Source organism: Solanum pennellii, chromosome 8, assembly GCF_001406875.1.
Source record: "Solanum pennellii chromosome 8, SPENNV200".
NCBI lineage: Eukaryota > Viridiplantae > Streptophyta > Magnoliopsida > Solanales > Solanaceae > Solanum > Solanum pennellii.
The window spans coordinates 984,405-1,002,040 of NC_028644.1; the positions used below are offsets into that span (position 1 = coordinate 984,405).

The 17,636-nt window shown below is 33.6% G+C and overlaps 4 protein-coding genes across 8 annotated transcripts in view; 3 read left to right on the forward strand and 1 right to left on the reverse strand.

Moving 5' to 3' along the window:
- The first annotated feature begins 3,565 nt into the window (after positions 1–3,565).
- LOC107026636 (gamma-glutamylcyclotransferase 2-1-like) lies at positions 3,566–6,724 on the forward strand. Its single transcript, XM_015227682.2, has 8 exons — positions 3,566–3,846; positions 4,831–4,967; positions 5,069–5,145; positions 5,520–5,576; positions 5,729–5,785; positions 5,883–5,923; positions 6,035–6,106; positions 6,230–6,724. Exons 2-8 carry the CDS (start codon positions 4,859–4,861, stop codon positions 6,498–6,500), a joined length of 684 nt encoding a protein of 227 aa, XP_015083168.1. The 5' UTR covers positions 3,566–3,846; positions 4,831–4,858; the 3' UTR covers positions 6,501–6,724.
- A 280-nt stretch (positions 6,725–7,004) lies between these two features.
- LOC107028995 (protein FAM32A-like) lies at positions 7,005–9,330 on the forward strand. Of its 2 annotated transcripts, none has more exons than XM_027919235.1 (3): positions 7,005–7,285; positions 8,340–8,474; positions 8,930–9,330. In XM_027919235.1, the coding sequence occupies exons 1-3, from the start codon at positions 7,258–7,260 to the stop codon at positions 9,160–9,162; spliced, it is 396 nt and encodes a 131-aa protein (XP_027775036.1). In that variant the 5' UTR covers positions 7,005–7,257; the 3' UTR covers positions 9,163–9,330. The 2 variants fall into 2 exon arrangements, with proteins under 2 accessions (XP_027775036.1, XP_015085750.1); XM_015230264.2 differs by having other exon boundaries at positions 7,029–7,285; positions 8,933–9,330.
- A 2-nt stretch (positions 9,331–9,332) lies between these two features.
- LOC107028994 (probable plastid-lipid-associated protein 8, chloroplastic) lies at positions 9,333–12,375 on the reverse strand. Its single transcript, XM_015230263.2, has 4 exons — positions 12,114–12,375; positions 10,777–10,900; positions 10,383–10,562; positions 9,333–9,707 (listed from the first exon to the last, which is right to left on the reverse strand). The coding sequence occupies exons 1-4, from the start codon at positions 12,339–12,341 to the stop codon at positions 9,514–9,516; spliced, it is 726 nt and encodes a 241-aa protein (XP_015085749.1). The 5' UTR covers positions 12,342–12,375; the 3' UTR covers positions 9,333–9,513.
- A 1,858-nt stretch (positions 12,376–14,233) lies between these two features.
- Positions 14,234–17,636, forward strand: part of LOC107026903 (pentatricopeptide repeat-containing protein At2g36240) — a 5,859-nt gene continuing 2,456 nt past the window's right edge. For 3 of the 4 annotated variants that reach the window (XM_015228017.2, XM_015228013.2, XM_015228016.2), the window contains exons 1-3: positions 14,234–14,375; positions 14,874–16,988; positions 17,112–17,273. In XM_015228017.2, the coding sequence (XP_015083503.1) occupies positions 14,949–16,373 (1,425 nt within the window). In that variant the 5' untranslated portion in view covers positions 14,234–14,375; positions 14,874–14,948 and the 3' untranslated portion in view covers positions 16,374–16,988; positions 17,112–17,273. Of the gene's footprint in view, positions 14,380–14,873; positions 16,989–17,111; positions 17,274–17,636 lie in introns of all 4 variants that reach the window. The other variant, XM_015228014.2, reaches the window with a different exon arrangement.

Below are 17,636 nucleotides of genomic sequence, written 5' to 3' on the forward strand. Positions count from 1 at the left end.
GCTACTTATTACGGAGAATTCAATATGAATGCGATAACATTTGTTAATACTTGGCCTTCTCTTTTCACCATATTAATCTCTCTCCACATTTATGTGAAAACGAATAATTAATTTTTTATTTTTTTTTATTTGTCACATTTCGCTTCTTAAGAGTTAAACTGTATGAATTTTGATTAATATTTTAAGCTATATTTTTTTTCATCATATTAATATAAAAAAGAGTGCAACTTATAGTGTTTTTTATATAATTTTTAATATCTAACTTTTAAATTTAAACTACGAAATTAATCTAATTTAATTTAATTTTAAAAGTTAATCAAATTAATTATCATGAACAAAAATGTGACGATTAAATATCGACGAGGGGAGTATACCTCGATTTTCTAAAATAACATATCTTTATATAAAATATTTATCGCTCTTAGTAAAAATATGTATCTCAAATATTTGTCATTTTAAAATTTTAAGGAAAATTTAATTACTCTTTGTTCATTTTTCTTTGTTTATTTTCGGATTTGAAATATAATTTGATGAATAATTAGTAATCAATATAATGTTTAGTGTGAAACAAGAAAATAATTATCTTTTCTTCATATATTAAATTGTCGAGTATATATTCTTCTGTTTACTTTTATTTATCCACATTAAAATTAGACCGCTCTTAAGGAATATAGATTAATATATGTATTATACATTGATATTCATATTAATTGACATATAAACTTAGATATTGAATAATAATTTGGGAATAAGTCATCTTGAAGGTAGAATAAAAAAATATTTTTATTCATTTTACAAATAGTTACTCTTGAAAACTACGAAAACAACAATTAAGTATAATATACGAGTAAAGTAAATATTTGATAAAAATGAATTATATTTTAAGATATAAAAAAATATTTTCCAAATATTACGATTAAATTTTTATTTATTTATTTTTTTAAAAAAACTTATTAAATAAAAAACACGATATTTTATAACTTAAAAGAGTGTTATATTGGTGGTCCATTCCAATGCATCCGCCGCTAATTTCGGTCAAAAACGTGAAAAAAATGAATTTGTTCTATAAAACCGACTCGATTCATTCAAAAATTTCTTGCAAAAATTACTCTAGGTGTTGGGTTTATCTAGAATTCTTCGAAGATATTTATTTCAATCCCTTCGTTATTTTCATGGCAGCTTTCACTTATAGCAAACATAAAATTTATTTTTATATGTTATAGTAAAGTTTGCATAATTGCACTCCATATCAAACATATATATGTATAATTCGGTATACATATACAATTGAAGCGAATTGTATAAAACGAAGTGTGTAAAATGAGAAAGAGAAAGAGACTTGGGCAGAGAATTGTATAAAACGAAGTGTATACAATAAATTTGTATAATTATAAGTGTATATAACGATTAGATACAATTTGAATTTGTATAAAATGAGAAAGAGAGAAAGACAAAAGAGACTTGGGCAGGGAATATACAATTGAATCGAATTTGTATAAAACGAGAAAGAGAGAAAGACAAAAGAAACTGAGCAGGGGAATATATTTATTGTATAATTATAAGTGTATCGTACGAAAATATATGTATTTGCATGTGTATATACAATCTTCTCTCGCTTTATACAAACAGAAACATAGTTTACACATTTTGTTTCTGTTTGTATAAGCAAGAGAGGCGAGGCTGGCGAGCGAGATTAAGGAGAGTGGGAAGCGAGATCCGGGATAGGAGAGAGGGGAACAAAAATATATGCATTTATACAATTTTCTCTCGCTTTATACAAATAGAAACATATTATATACACTTGTATTTGTATAAAAGTGAGAGAAGCGAGCGAGAGTTTGAGGAAGAGACGTGACTGACAACCAGTTTGATATGGGGCACAATTAAATCAAAGAGTGATTATAACAATTAATTTGATTTATTAGTTTGTCATTATATACAATTTTCCCTTATTTTTATCTTATTTTTATGTGTATGTATAGATTTTGAATGTCTTGAATATAATTTTATACAAATTTGGAGAATCAAACTAAAATATTGTAAAAATCAACATGTTGTTTTGATTTGACGTGTAACCTGTTTGACCAAATTATTAAAATTATTTTAAAAGGCGTATGATCATGAAATAAGTGATAGCGCGGTGATTCTAAATTTAATCAATTCCTAATGTGAGTATTGGATACCGAATGAAAAAAAAGGAGAAAGAAAAAAAAATTAAATAGCATTTAAGTTAAACAAACAAATAAAATGAAGAAAATACTTTAAAAATGAGTTTGTATCAACTTTTGAAACTTAAAAGGTTCTTTTTAAAAGTTTAGAGTGAAAATTTGGGACTATGACCCAAATCCCCAACATTTGACTCGGGAGCCAATTTTTGAAGCAGGATCTAACCCCGGGACTCAACCCCAACCAAAATCTGACTCGCATTTGAGACTCGACCTTGACCCGGGACCCAAGACCCGACCTTGACTCCTGACTCCAGTATCCGGCTCAAGATTCAACCTTTGAACTGAAATCCAATCTTGACACCCAACACGGGATCTTACCTCGATCCAAGATCCAACCCCAACTCCAACATTCGACTTCGATCCTAACTGCGATTGGAGACTCAATCCCGCTATGAGACCAGACTCCAACCCTAACATCCCACTCAAAATCCAACTTTTGGATCAGTATTCAATCCTGACACTTGACTTGAGACTCGAAATCTGACCTATCTCATTTTTATAATGATCAATTCATTCGATGTGGTTATATCGTTATTTTGATAACTTTAAATTATTTAGTAATCATATTTTATTCTTTACCTACCTTTTATAGTAGCTTTACTCTACACCTCATTTTTTTTTTAGGTTTAACATTCAAATTATTGATGTGTGTCATTATATAATGTTAGAGAAAAATAAACATCCTATTCATTAAAACAACACAATACAATTAATTTAATATTGTATAAAATAATACTTAACAATCATCCAAATAAAGTGTTAAAAAATGATAAATGAAAAAGAACTTTATTTTTTTTATAAAAAATTTACCAATTTTGAAAAATGAATTAATCATAAGTATAAAATAGAAAAATATGAACTAATCCTCTTTTGACTACTTTCAAAGTTAATCATTCTTGAGGAAAAAAACAATCATAAGAATAAAACAAGAAAATCATTTTTTTTCATCAAAGTTAACACTCTTGTAAAAAGAATGAATCACACTTCTTTCGTTTTACAAAGAATGATCCAGTTAGACTTGCCACAAAATTTAAGAAAAACAAAGAAAACTTCTGATCATGTGATCATAAATTAAAATTATGTCAAATATATAAAATTGTCCTTTAATATGTGACCTTAAACATGCCACGTGAAAAGTTATTATCAGAAAGAAAAAAAAAGATCATTCTTTTTTAAATAAACTAAAAGAGAAAGAAAATCATTCGTTTTGAAACGGAAGATTTAACATTTAGTTTTATTTTTAGTAAAATAGACAACTATTATGAAAAGAAAAATATCGAAAAATATCCCACCTCCACCTCCAAAAACCCCCATGAAAGATGAAAAATGAACAGATGCATTGATGTTGATGTACCAGGCATCCACATGGTGTCTAGGTACAATCCCTTTGTTTTTGCTTCACCTATAAATATATACTTTCTTTATACTTGTTTCCTCCTCCATTTCTGTAAACCCATTTTTTTTTTGAGAGAAGAGAGAAAATTCAAAAAGAAACAAACATCTTTGTTTCTCTCTCTGTTTTCTTCTCTCTCCTCTAGGGTTTCTCAAAAATTCTCCTCAAATTCATCCTTTTTCAGCAAAAAGACATTGCCTTTTCATCCATTTGAAGCATATATTGGTATGTCTTTGCTTTATCTCCATTTTTTTTTAGAAAAAAAATGGGGTAGTAGGGGTAGGGGTAGGTGAAGGTGAAGGGGATTACAAGATGGGGAATCGAAACCTCGAACTCACCGTGGAGGTGAAAAGTTCGATAGTTAATTAATTGAGCTACTAAGATTTTTTGATTTTTTTCGTTTGCGGGTGATTATGTTTTTTGTTTTTTCTTCATTGAGTTTATCGATTTTTTCCCTAGTTTTGCTGATATATTGGCTATTTGTTATCGTTTTTTGAAGTTTCTTGGTTTCCTTTCCCCATTTTTAGATTGTAATTTAGTTTTTGGAGGTTTATTTTACTTCGAATTAGGTTTTTGTGGATGAACAGTAAGGTTAATATTATTATGACAAGTAAAATATGCAAAAATGTTATCTTTTCTCAATGTTTGTTCGTTGTGTTTTAGAGCTTGTATAGTGTGTTGTATTACTGGTATACTATTGCACCGGACTCTCAAACTGGCGTCGGATCCTTTAAAAATGCACTACTTTTTGGACGATCTGGCACGCGCTAAATGAAAATTTTGAAGAATCTGAGCAGTTAATGGCAACGAAACAGTTTTTTTTTTGGAATACAATTTGTGCTTTTGTTTGGCTTTGGAAGAGTTTGTTTAGGATAATATGTTTTTTGGCTGTTACTTTTATGGATAATTATAGCTAGTAGTATTTGTTTTAGGATACAAAGTAGCTACTTTCTTTTAGTTTTTATAATAAACAAGGTACCTTTAACCTTTTTGGTGCATTACAATGAGACAAATAGAAAAGAATCAAATAAAGTTGTAGTTTGAAGTGTTGTTTCTGTCTCTAGTGGGGCAAAAGCAAACTTTGGGGGGGGGGGGGGAAATTGTTTCCCCTAGCAACTTTTTGCTTTTATAGTTGTTCTTGAGGGAAAAAAAGAGTATATTTTTGTGTATTTTCATTTGAATAATCCATTTTATGGTTAATAAATGCAGTTCTCAGCTTAAAGAAGCTTTCACAATCATGGTCTTCTGGATTTTTGGCTATGGCTCCTTGGTATGGAATCCAGGTTTTGAATATGATGAGAAAATGATTGGTTACATTAAGGATTACAAGCGTGTGTTTGATCTTGGTACGTTGTTGTTACCCCGAGGCTTGTTATTGCTTCAAGTTTTGATATTTGTTCGTAGAACTTTTAAGTTGATGTTAATTGTGTTTGTGTAAATGCATCAGCTTGCATTGATCATAGAGGTACACCAGAACACCCTGCAAGAACTTGCACATTGGAAGAAAGCAAAGGAGCTATTTGCGTAAGTCAATGTTAGCTTGTTACTTTCATTACTTGCAGAGTATAATATATTCTACATGAGAATGTCTTTGAGCAGAAATGTTGCATTTTATTTCTCTTGTCTCTTTAATGTTCTAAATGCCTATCGTAAATTGTATTAACATAATCTCTTAGACATGCCAATCGCAATGCAAGACGCTTTTGTGTTGCATCCTTGTGTAGTGAGAAGTGAGAATAATAGCTCCGAGTATAATTGCTGCACTCTACTTTCAGTGATTTAGACTATGATTGTGGTTAATGTTGTCGATATTGAATTCTTGTTGTTTTTCTATGTATCTCGCCAAATGTTCTTGCCATTTCTTGTGTCAGTTTACTAATATGCGCATTTTCTTTCAGTGGGGTGCTGTTTATTGTGTGCGAGGAGGACCTGAAAAGGAAAAGAAGGCAATGGAGGTATGTGAACTATTCCTTAATGATCTCTCACAATGTTCATGGCTGTTCCATTCCCATCTCCCGGACCTCTGGCTTCAATTAGTCTACACATCCTCTCATAGCACTTAAACGTCTCGACTCTAATGTTGAATCTTTAATCTTTACTTTACCAGTATCTTGAAAGAAGAGAGTGTGAATACGACAGCAAGACCTTAGTAGACTTCTACACGGTAAGTCAATAACTTATATGAGTCTTTGCATCTCTTTATGGAATGGGAACGACACAAGTTATCAAGGAGAGTTAACGAACTGTAATTACTCTTTCAGGATGAAGACTCTGCTCAGCCAGCTTTAACGGGAGTAATAGTGTAAGTTCTTTATCCGTTGCCTTCATACTTTCTCTAGCGTACCCCGTTTAAGTGCAAGAACTTCATATAGTTCGTACACATTGAGTTGATTGTTCCAATTTCCCATTTCAGGTTTACATCCACTCCTGACAAAGAGAATAATAAGTACTATCTAGGGCCTGCCCCGTTGGAAGAGATGGCCTGGTAAAAGACTTTGGTTCCTTTATTTTCAGTCTTTTGTCGTGGAAATGATTTCTTATGTGTAAAAACGAAGATCTCCCGTCTCTTTGGCTGAGATACAACAACCTTTGATATCCGTTTTTGCAGGCAAATTGCGACTGCTCATGGTCCCTGTGGAAACAACAGAGAATACATATTCAAAATGGAGAAGGCTCTATACGACATTGATCACGAAGATGATTACATCATAGAGCTTGCAAATGAAGTTCGAAAAGTTCTTGAAATCGTAGGTGCTGGGATTCAGAAGGAGAAGGAGTTACTTGGTTCTTCACACATTCCACTCAAAACCCAAACTTCACCTGTGAAAATCTTTCCCTTACCAGAAGCTCCTGCAGTTGCTGTCGCCGCCGACTCGTGAAGAAGAAAACTAACTGGAAGAGAATGAAATATTATGACTTATGAGGAATATGTAGTTGTTCAATGTGAGAATTTTAGTTATTAATGTATTACTTTGACCAGATTAATGTAGTGAAATTGCTGTTGAAAACTTTATTCCAAAACTTTTTAACACGTTTAATCCTTTATTTTCTTATTACAAGGCTTACTGTTTGCTTGAATTAGTAAAAACTTTGAACTTCAAAATTTATGAGATACTTACTTCCTTTGTTCTCTTTTATATTTCAGTATATAATAAAATTAGTTTCTATTTAATTGTTAATTTTAGCAAAATCAGAGAAAATTAATAATTTTTGCCATTTTTACCTTTGTTAGTAGTAAAAGTTAATAAATAAATTAATTTATAATCTCACATAAACTTTTAGAAGTTTACTATTACATAGATTAAGACAAGACCATCCTAATGTAACATTTCATTTAATTTGGTTTTGATATCTATATTAGAATCTCGATCTATTTGGTGAGGTGGGGTAACACTCTAAATAGCAAAATTTTCTTTATACTCAAGGCTTGATTCGGAAATCTCTCAGATTAATGTGAAACAGTTCCACCATTACACTCAGGAGGATTTGGTAATAGGTCAAAAAATAAAGCCTGTTTGGCACTAGAACAATCTTTTGCTCTTTTTTTTTTGGGTTTCCAGTGACTCCCAGAATGTTCGAGAAACGAAATAAGATCCTCTAAAATGGAGCTCTGTTCCATAGCAATGGATAATTGTAATGATCTGTCTTCATCACCCTCAATCAGGTACGCTCAATAGCCCCCAACCCCAAATTGTTCCCCTATTCCATGAATTTAAACTGCAAAATTGGTTATAGAAAAAAAAAACACATGATTTTTAATCGTAGTTTGTTGAATTATTCAGTGTTTCGCTTGTGTATTTATGACATAGTACATGAAATTGCTGTAAAGATAAGTTCTTTTTAATAATCGTGGAGTCTGGACAAACTTGAGTATACCTCCCGCCTCGGTAACTCTATTCATCAAAACTAATAAAACAATAATATATTTTAGTGTAACTTCATAGTGAAGCGTGTTAATCAATGCTAGTACAGTTAATACTAGTGTTCTTGTACCCGGGATTTGAACCTGACACGTCATGATTTTCAATTGACTTCATGAAAAGATAAAAAGTTTTTTTTTTTAAAGGGTGAATATAACTTGCCCTTTGAAAATGATGAATGATTTAGCATGGATGATTTTAGGTACGGCAAATTTTAGATGTCTTTGAGTAGAGATCTTAGTTGAAGCTTGGTGTGGGATCTTTTCTTTTATGTTATTTTTACAAAGAAATTATTTGAAAGTTGAATTATAGGAGTAGCAAATTTTGTTAAAAATTGAAGTTTATAACTGATCATTGGAATATGATAGATGGATTGTTCTTCTATGTGCTATTATTATCAACAACAACACCAAACACAGTGAAATTCCACAAAGTGGGGCCTCTCATCTGGGAGGGTAGAGTATATACAGACCTTACCTCTATCTCGTGAAGTTAGAGAGTCTTAAATTTCTATCCGTTCCCATTGTTTCTTTTGCTTTGGTTATCTTTTTAATCATGTTGTTGATTACGGGGCTGCTGTCTTGATTTATCATTTGTATCTTTCACTCTGGGATTGGAGGGAGAAAGGAGGGGAGGAATCTTCAATCTCAAACCAGTTTTAGGGAGAGGAAATGTGTGTTATAGATAAAGTATATCCAAACGAACATGCTTACCCGGGAAGGGGGGAGGGGTGTTGAACTAGTTGCACAGTTGCCAGTTTATGTTCTGAGGTTAATTTATTTGAACTTCTTCTGTCAGGTGAGATGTCAGATTACGAAAACGTTGTTGCTGGGAAGTTAAGACTAAAGGGCAAAGCTCTAGAAGTGAAATCTAACGGGATAAAAACGAAAAAGAAGCACAAGCATCAGTATGATCTCGTGACTCAAGTGACAGGTTATTCCTTTGCTCATTGAAGATCACATCTTGTTCTCTCTGTTATCACATGCCTAATTGAGAATGGATTGTTTCATTTTACCTTACTTATGGGTGGTGCTTTTTGTTCATTTCTAGTTATCTTAGGTTTAACATTCAACTGCACTTCTTATTTCTAGCCATCTAAACATTTCAACTCGTCTACATTGTGTCAGTTGTACACTCCCATTTACAAAATGGTCATCTAGATACCTCCACGAGACATAGTGAGTGACGTATTATGCCTTATTGATATCATGGTTCATACTTCATAGGGCTCTTCAAGATTGATATGCTAGTAATATAGGAATCTTGTTCCATTTGTCTTCTCTAGTGTTCATTACTACAATAGAAAACTCATCCATGTTTGAATATTGTGTCCATTCAACTTGGCTCTAACTTTTGTATGCTGAATGTAAAATTTTATTTGCGGATGGCAGGCGGAAACAACCCATTGACAACAAACCAGCTCGAGGATGATCTAACTACCAAGAACGACGATCATCTAACACCAGCAGAGAGAAAATACCTCGAGCAGTGGGAGAAATTAAACATCAAACGACTGGCAAAAGAAGCTAAGAAATCCCATCGCGATAGAATTCAAGAATTTAATCGATACCTAGCTAATCTTACTGAGCATTATGACATTCCTAAAGTTGGTCCTGGTTAAAATGAACCAGTCTTTGAGAACTCCATTTTTTTTCCTGTCATTTTCTGCATGCTATGGATTGTTTTGAGTCTTGAATTCAAATCGATTTGTACTGTAGATGAAAACTGCTGCTTGTTTCTTAGACTCGATGACTCAAAAACTATATGAAAAGTTCTACAAGTTGATTCACGTTCCTTCTGAGTTTGGTAAATTAGATTCCAAAGGCTGGAAGACAGTGATAGTTTTACATTACACAACCAGAATAACGCGACAAGTTCTCTTTGAACAATGTTCCAATTTGATTCATTTTCTATGATGTTTGTACATAGAATTGGTTGTATACTATAAGAATAAACTCGAAAGACTAGCATTTCAAGGTTTGCGTCTTTGAAACACAAACAAGGAACCTCTTGAGCCTTTTCCCAATCTGATCTTCTCATCAATGTATGTGATTTCTAGTTTAACTTCACTCTCACCACCATACTGGAAGTCTAACCCTCCTACCTTGAGTTCAGGCGGTTCGAACACAACTTGGATCCATTTTTCATCTAAAACGTTCAACTTTCCTGCATCATAAAGCTGGTGGTTAGAATAATCCCAGACTAGAATGGTAAAAGAACTGGGCACCACATCATGAACTACTATAGAGTCTAGACCTTGAATTAAGGTATCAAGTTTCGTCTTGGGCATGAAAGTACATATTAAATGCGCGCTGTTACATCATGACGATGATACTAAATCTAAGAAATAATGTACGAGCAAGTTATTCATCAGTACTTCACTGCCTAGCACAGAAGGTGTCACGAATTTAGCTTAAGAATAGGACATAATAGAAGCAAAAGTTCACATAGGAGATACCAAACTACTAGGCGTAAAGGCTTAGTTGTTGTGTACTTCAGTAATCTCCAAAGCTTTCACATAAAAACATCCTTACAAGGGTTTAGGCTTTAACAGATTGTGAACTAAATATGGGCAACTTAGAAACCAGAAAGTGTAAATGTTCATAGACAAAACGAACTGAATTACAGTCAGATGTGTGTATATTGTTCTTGTAGAGTATGCTAATTGCAAGCAGTGACATGCTAAGGAAGTGTTCCCCTTGTTATGTTTGACATTTGATGCAGCAAATCAAGCTTACCATATGAACACACAAAGACAATTCTACTCCACTATAAAAGGATAAAAGAACGAGTAAGAAGAGATAAATGTGAAATAGGACATGTTTGCGTCTGTTTTCATACCTTTTAAGGAAACCTCACCATCAAGGAAACCAAAAAGCGAAAAGGAAACTCTGTTCCTTACAATGTCAGGGGCTTCAACAACTTGAATCATTTCATTCGTTTTGAAGAAAAGGCGACCAAATGCACTCCGATAGCCACCCCCAGGTGAAGTGGGATTTGAACAGTACACTACATCCCATTCTGCAAGGAATTTATTATTAATTGCAGTTTAGGAGCGTTTGATTTGCTATAAGACATGGTTAACATAACTATTGCCTTTATGCACTAAATAAACTGCTAGTATTTAACTTCACTAACTATTGCTCTTCAGATAACCAGAGAAATAACTAACATCTTTCGTCAGCAGCACATCTTACAGTTTAATCAAACACACACACACTCACAGCATGTTTACCTCCGAATATAAGAGGGCATTTCACAGGTTCATCCACGCAAAAACGTTGCAATTCTTGAACCACTTCAGCTACACTTTTGTGCTCATCCCTTGTCAGCAAAACACCTCGATCCGTTTGTGTAACCTGGTTAAGTGATGATGCTCAGCTGTTATTAAAACTTCCTAAACAAAAGTACTCAGAATGCAACTATTATGTAAGTAACACATGCAGCTAAAATACAAAACCAAATTGGCTTACTGCTACAATATAAGGCATTTGCCATGTGGTTGGGTAGGTAAGATTTTCTTTAACCCCTAGATGATAGTTTCACTACTTTATGAAGCAGCACAATTCAGTCAGACTCTTAAACAAGATTTCCCCTTAGCTTTTGGTAAGCATTTAAAATAAACAAGGATGCACTGGCCTATTTTTTTTCTCAAACTATTTGAGGCCCAAAACTCTACCACTGGTGTTAAAGTGGATGAGCCTAGAGAATACACACAGAGAGATCTCATTGTGCTTCTTTTTCCTTTTGGGTTCTTTCTGAAGTACAGAGGTATCTGTTTTTCACCCAAGTGTGCAGCAAATTACCATGATAGGCCAGGGTTGTGCTGAACTTTGGCATACTTTGCTACCTTAATTTGAAGAGGCTGTGTAAAAAGGTTAACGACCACGAGAAGAAAGGTAAATAGGAAGTTATTAAACGACAATTTCAGAGATGCTTCATTAAGCAACATTTCGGAACAGACAACAAGCAATAGTAGTTAAGATGCCAAGGAAAGCACAAAGAACCAGATAAAAGGGAGTTGGTAAGCATCCTCCAACTCCAACCATAAGTTTGTGGGTTCGAGTCAGTAATAGAGCAAAAAGGCGGGTACGGAGGGTAAAAAAGTTAACTTTTTTTTTATATATATGTGGTGTCTAGGCCAATTTGCGCACACCTAGACAAATTCCACCATACTAGCTACCTCCCACTAGCATAGGTAGGTTAACTCTGTTCAACCAAGGTTCGGACAAATCTGAAACTAAATTTCGACTCCAATAAGTTTTGAACCTGAGACCACCCGAGACCTTGTAGTTCTTAACGCACTTTATTGACTACTAGGTCACCACCCAATGTACGAGTAACAGTTACTATCAGTTTACAATGTTGATGATAGTTTGAACTCAGTGAGTAAATTAAACACAGAAGCTGTTTGAATCGCCAAATTAAGGTTATTCACTAGTTATAGACTGCAAAAAGCAACTTAGCTTACTGTTCTACCCAAAACGAACTCTAATTTACAAATAATTCATCAATTTCCTCTTTTTTTCTTCTAAAAAAAATCATCAGCAAATAAAAGTCCAGTAACTGTACCTTAGAAAGAATGGTATCGACGAGGTCATCCGGTTTAATAACCGGCGCCGGAGATGCAGATACAGAAGCATAGATTGGGGAAAACGTCCGGCGACGGTTAGAGCGGTTTTGATGGGAGTTAAGTGGTAGATGCGAACTTGATTGAGCGGCTGGAGAAGATCTCCGGCGAAGATTTCCAATAAGAGCGGTGGCAGTAGTGCCTGTGCCGGCGACGACGTGAGTGGTCATGGTGATTTTGGCATTTCGAAGAAGAACGATGGAGAACTTGTTTTTGTTTACATGGTTGTTCTCAGCCAGACACGTGGAAGTGGGACCAGTTGGATATGTCAATAGCCAATGAGAATTTGCCACGTAATATAGAGAGACCCAATAAAAATTTTGCTGGTGCACTAATTAGATTTTGTTAACAAAATTAGGAAATATTTATGGCGCAAAACAATTCATAAATATTTGTGAACCATAAATTAGAGAATAAAATAAATATATTGAAATTTAATATATTACTTATTAGATATAAAATGAATATTGCTCTCTTTGTCCTAATTTACGTGATATTTTTTATTTTTTGAGAGTCAAACAATTTAAGTTTAACTGAAAATTTAAGCATGAACTCATTAAATTTTTTAAAATGAAATTTATATATTTATAAACTACATGAAAAGTATCATAATTTATAATAAAATAATAATTCAAAATGTTTAAAAGATCTATGAAAAAATTATGGTAAAAAATAGACTTGTTTGAATTTTGAAATTCGAAAAGTGTCACATAAAATGGGACGGAGGGAGTATCTTTTTTTTAATCTAAGGTGTAATTGATTGTGTTTCTATTTTATTACTAGTTTTTGGACACGTGTATCTCATTTTTCTTTTTAATTAATTCGTTTAAACGATTTAAATTTTATGAAGACATGAATGTAATGACTAGTACAAAAATGCAACAATCTCAAACAAATGTTACGATAATAATCTTTTCAGAGAAAAATTAAATTAAAGAAGAATGATAGAGAGAAAATATAAAAAATAAACATAGAAGGAAAAGACAACATATAATAATCTTTGCATACCAAATTTATTTTGAACCATAAAACTCCAAAAAATCAAAGAAATAAATTTCAGAAAAATGCCAAATGATGAATAATTATACAAGAGATTAGTTGCATACCAAGTTTATTTTAGACAATCATACGTTAATTTCAAAATGAAAAAGAAAAACTTAAATCATAAGCTAACATAAAAAAGATCTAAAGAAATATATATGTCATATCTTATACTTCTGAACTTAACACTTGAACTATATTGTAAGAAAACTTCCTCCTTTAATTTATTAATGAAGCTATCTGTTATTTTCCTTAGTTAGTTTCTTGACGATATATATATATATATATATATATATAACCCACTCAATCTGCCTAGAATTTTAAGGGTTCGGATCAAGATAAGTTGAATTGAGTTCAATCTCAACTAATTCAAGCATGAACCATTTGAAGATAATCCTCAATTGAGCTCAATTCAATCTCCAATTTCAACCCATTTTAAAACTTTTTATTAAGATATGTTTCTATATTTAAGGTATAAATTATTATCTATTTAGCGTCTTTTAGGATTTATCTATCCATTTGTTATTTTTTTTAAAAAATAATTTCGAGCTAAAATTCAAATTGTGATTATAAAAGTTAAACATCAATATGTGTGATATGTTAAATTAGTGAGATTAATCGGGTTAAATTGAGCGGATCAAGACCCAACCCGTTTTTAAGTCCATTTGAGCCCAAATTAAACTTGGGTGGATCAAGACCCAACCCGACTTCTATCTCAACCCGTTTTAATATTTTCAATTTTCGGTCCACCCGCCCATTTGACACCCCTAATCTATATCATTATCTAGGAAGAAGAAAAAAATATAATAGATAATGAAAAATATATGAATATAATGATATCAAGAACAATTTACCGATATTTACTTGTCTTTTTTACCTACCAAACTAATAGAGCACATTAAATCATAATACATAAAATTTATTTTACATTAAAAGTGTGATTTATTATTAAAGTGAACTCGTGGACTTCATATTCTATTATTATGTAATTAAAATATTAGTATTTAATAAATTAATTTATTTTATTTTATTTAGTGAAAGGGCAAAATGGTTAAGTGATTATCAGAACTCCATAAGCAAATCTAAAGAATCTTGAAATTCCGATCAGTCTTGTTGTTTCCGGCAGGATTTGGTTGCAAAAGCCCAATTGCTTCTTCTTCGAGGTAAGTAAGTTTTCTGCTATCTATGTAGTTGAGATCCTTATTGTAGCACAACTGTTTGATAAAATGTCCCTGTGAAAGTTGCTGCAGAAAGGTTCCTTTTTTATGCATCCACACCAGAATTTTATTCCTTATAGCTCATTATGTCACTAGTATGAGGTTTGATTTGTTAATTAGCAAGTGACAACAGCTTTTACTTTAAGCTTCCTATATGGGTGGGGATGAGGGCTATGGGGTAGGTGGGGATGACACTATCTATGTGGAATGTCACTAGTGAAACTTGTTTCGTCAGGTAAATCGTTTTTAAGGAGGTTGTTTTCCGAGAGATATGTTTTCCAGAATATGTGAAAGTTGGAAAACATTTAACACACCTTTGGTATCCAGTTGTATTGTCAAAACATGGTTTTTTATTACTTAAACTGCAATGTGTGTGATGCAATCTCTTGATCGAAGTAACTAATTGTTAGTTTGATTTTAGAATGACATGATTTTACGTTACAGGGTTTTCATGAAAATATAACTATGTGAGAAGTGGGAGAGGATAATTTCAGCCAAGGAACATAGAACAAAGAGAAAATGGGATTTCGGAGATTTCTCAAAGCCATTCCTAAACCAACAGCTTCTGATCGGACTTCATTGCTACCTCTTGCTGTAAGAACGATAGATTCTTCAATGTGTAGCACTAACAACCTCACACCTGTTGCCCAAAACCAACTGAATCAACTCATCGAAACCCACCTCAAACCCTCTTTCAATGCCAAAGATTTCCTCTCTTTTCTCAAGAACCGTGTCCATTACCACCCTATCCTAACTAACCTTGACTTCTACCTCTTCAACTATGCTGCTTCTGTCGATTCGTTCCGCCATGATCACACCACTTTTGAGTGGATGGTCCGCACTCTTGCCACCACACACCGCCTCCAGTTTCTTACTACTCTCCTCCAATTTATTTCTTCTAATCCCTGCCCGTGTGCTGATGGTATTTTCTCTTGCCCCAAAACTGAACCAATTTTTCGTTTTGCCATTAATGCTTATTGCAAGGCTGGTAGATTTGATGATGCTTTGTTAGCTTTTGACACAATGAGAAGATTGATTGATGGGAAGCCTGATGTTGCTGTTTGCAATATAATAATTCATGGATTTGTGAAGTTTAAGCATTTTGATAAGGCTCAGGAGTTTTACCATAGGATGATTGGAGATCGAGTAAAGCCTGATGTAATTACATTCAATACTTTGATTTCTGGGTACTGTAAGAACTCGCAACTGGGCTCGGCTTTACAAATGTTTAAGGAGATGAAAACTCATGGATGTGCTCCAAATGTAGTTAGTTTCAATACTTTAATTAAATGGTTTCTTTTGGATGGTAAGATTGAGGAGGGGATTGGGATGGCCTTTGAGATGACTGAGATGGAATGGGAGATTTCAGCAGTGACTTGTGAGATTTTGGTTGATGGGCTTTGCAGGAAAGGAATGGTGTTGAAAGCGTGTGATTTATTGGTTGACTTTTCAAGGAAAGGGGTGCTGCCAAGAACATTTGATTATTTTGGGTTAGTTGAGAGGCTTTGTGGGGAAGAGAATGTGGCCAGAGCAATAGAATTGGTGCATGAGTTATGGAGGAATGGGAATTCTCCAAGCTTGATCGCTTGTACGACCTTAATTGAAGGTTTAAGGAGAACAAGAAAGATTGATGAAGCATATGAAATTATGGAGAAAATGCTGCAGGAATGTATGCTTCCGGATAGTGTAACGTTTAATTGTCTTCTTAGTGACATGTGTGAAGCAGGAAGAGCGAAGGAAGCAAATAAGATGAGGTTATTGGGTTTAAACAAGGGCTTGGATCCTGATACTGTGACATATAATATTTTGGTATCAGGTTTTAAGAGGGAGGGTAAAAAGAAGGAATCGGAAGCTTTGGTGGAAGAGATGTTGGATTTGGGGTTTATACCTGATATTGCTACTTATAACAGGTTGATCAATGGAGAAACTAAATCAAAACGTTAATTTTCTTTGCCCCTACTTTCTTCAAGTTGAGACTACTTGTATGGTTTCAAGTTATTGATGGAGAATATCAATGATTATTTGTCTTGTACTTTCAATCATCTGCAAAGAAGATTGGTGAGTTAGATATCGTAGTATTTTTCTGAGAGAATCAACTGAAGCAGCAGCTTGGAGTTCTCATGGCTGAAAATGGTACGAAAACTGTCATCAATCATCATCAACTTCTCTTTTTCTGCACCGCAACAGATCATGGCTGATATGCTGCATATTTCTTAGCATGGAGTACAATGGACTCCACCGTGCCGATTAAGAATGAAGTTCTGCTATGCTAGGAAGGACTAACAATTAGCTAGAGAGAATGAAAGAACAGTATTAATGTGTACCCTATGGACAGTTTGTCCGCTGAGAAACACACACATTTTGAGACTATGTTTCTCAGATCCTTCAAAAATACCACCGGCTGTATATTGGATCTTCCAAAAGTTATTCATTCTTGAAGGATTCGACATGAGTGGAGTAGCATTTTTGGTCCACATGCACAAGAAGCATGGGTTCTTCTTACTTGATGTTGAGTATTTGGGGGATCCTAAAGGCTTCCTCTCTTATCTTGGTCTCAAGGTAATATTATTGGTGTCTCTTTTCTTCTCTACTCTTCAAGTTTACTTAGATATTGATGTGTGTATTATTTAATCTGAAAACTGATATTAATAAAAAAGTAAAAATCTCTCTTTATGTCCTCAGGCTAAAAAGTATTACATGTGCCTGTCTTGCTACAATGGATGTCATCCTTTCGGTAGTTTAGAAGCAATTCAGAAACGTATGAAAGCAAAAATTCATTTCAAAGTGCATAATGGTGATGATGAAGAGAAGGAATTAGAAGAGTTTTATGACGATAGCCAGCAGGTATGCTTGGTGATAAGATGGTTTCTAATGTAGATTTCAGGACCTATAATTAATGGATTCAACTGGACACCGTAGTTTCTACACAGAAATTAGATGCGTGTTGTGTGTGAAAATTCCACTAAGATTTCAACAAATATTAAATTCTGAATCCCTAGTTACAAAAATAAAATGGGTTCAGTGTAACAATTATAAAGGTTGAACTGATCTAATTTGAATCCTGAATCTGCAGATCTGTAAACATCATGCATGTAATTTTGGTTCTCCTTATGTTTTCTCTTTGCTATGATAATTACCATATTCTAATATTCACAAGCTGTTTTTTCGTAAGAGTGTGGGAGAGTGGGTGTGGGGTGGGGGTTGGGG

What these genes read in the sequence shown, in the direction of transcription:
- LOC107026636 (XM_015227682.2), top strand. Translation starts at nt 4,859, where the DNA reads ATGGTCTTCTGGATTTTTGGCTATGGCTCCTTGGTATGGAATCCAGGT. An exon ending in AAAGCAAAGGAGCTATTTGC is followed by an intron (nt 5,146 to 5,519) that starts GTAAGTCAATGT and finishes ATTTTCTTTCAG; the next exon opens with TGGGGTGCTGTTTATTGTGT. An exon ending in CCGTTGGAAGAGATGGCCTG is followed by an intron (nt 6,107 to 6,229) that starts GTAAAAGACTTT and finishes CCGTTTTTGCAG; the next exon opens with GCAAATTGCGACTGCTCATG.
- LOC107028995 (XM_027919235.1), top strand. Translation starts at nt 7,258, where the DNA reads ATGATCTGTCTTCATCACCCTCAATCAG. An exon ending in TCTTCATCACCCTCAATCAG is followed by an intron (nt 7,286 to 8,339) that starts GTACGCTCAATA and finishes TTCTTCTGTCAG; the next exon opens with GTGAGATGTCAGATTACGAA. An exon ending in TCTCGTGACTCAAGTGACAG is followed by an intron (nt 8,475 to 8,929) that starts GTTATTCCTTTG and finishes ATTTGCGGATGG; the next exon opens with CAGGCGGAAACAACCCATTG.
- LOC107028994 (XM_015230263.2), bottom strand. Translation starts at nt 12,341, where the DNA reads ATGACCACTCACGTCGTCGCCGGCACAGGCACTACTGCCACCGCTCTT. An exon ending in ATGCCCTCTTATATTCGGAG is followed by an intron (nt 10,563 to 10,776) that starts GTAAACATGCTG and finishes AATTCCTTGCAG; the next exon opens with AATGGGATGTAGTGTACTGT. An exon ending in TGGTGAGGTTTCCTTAAAAG is followed by an intron (nt 9,708 to 10,382) that starts GTATGAAAACAG and finishes TTTATGATGCAG; the next exon opens with GAAAGTTGAACGTTTTAGAT.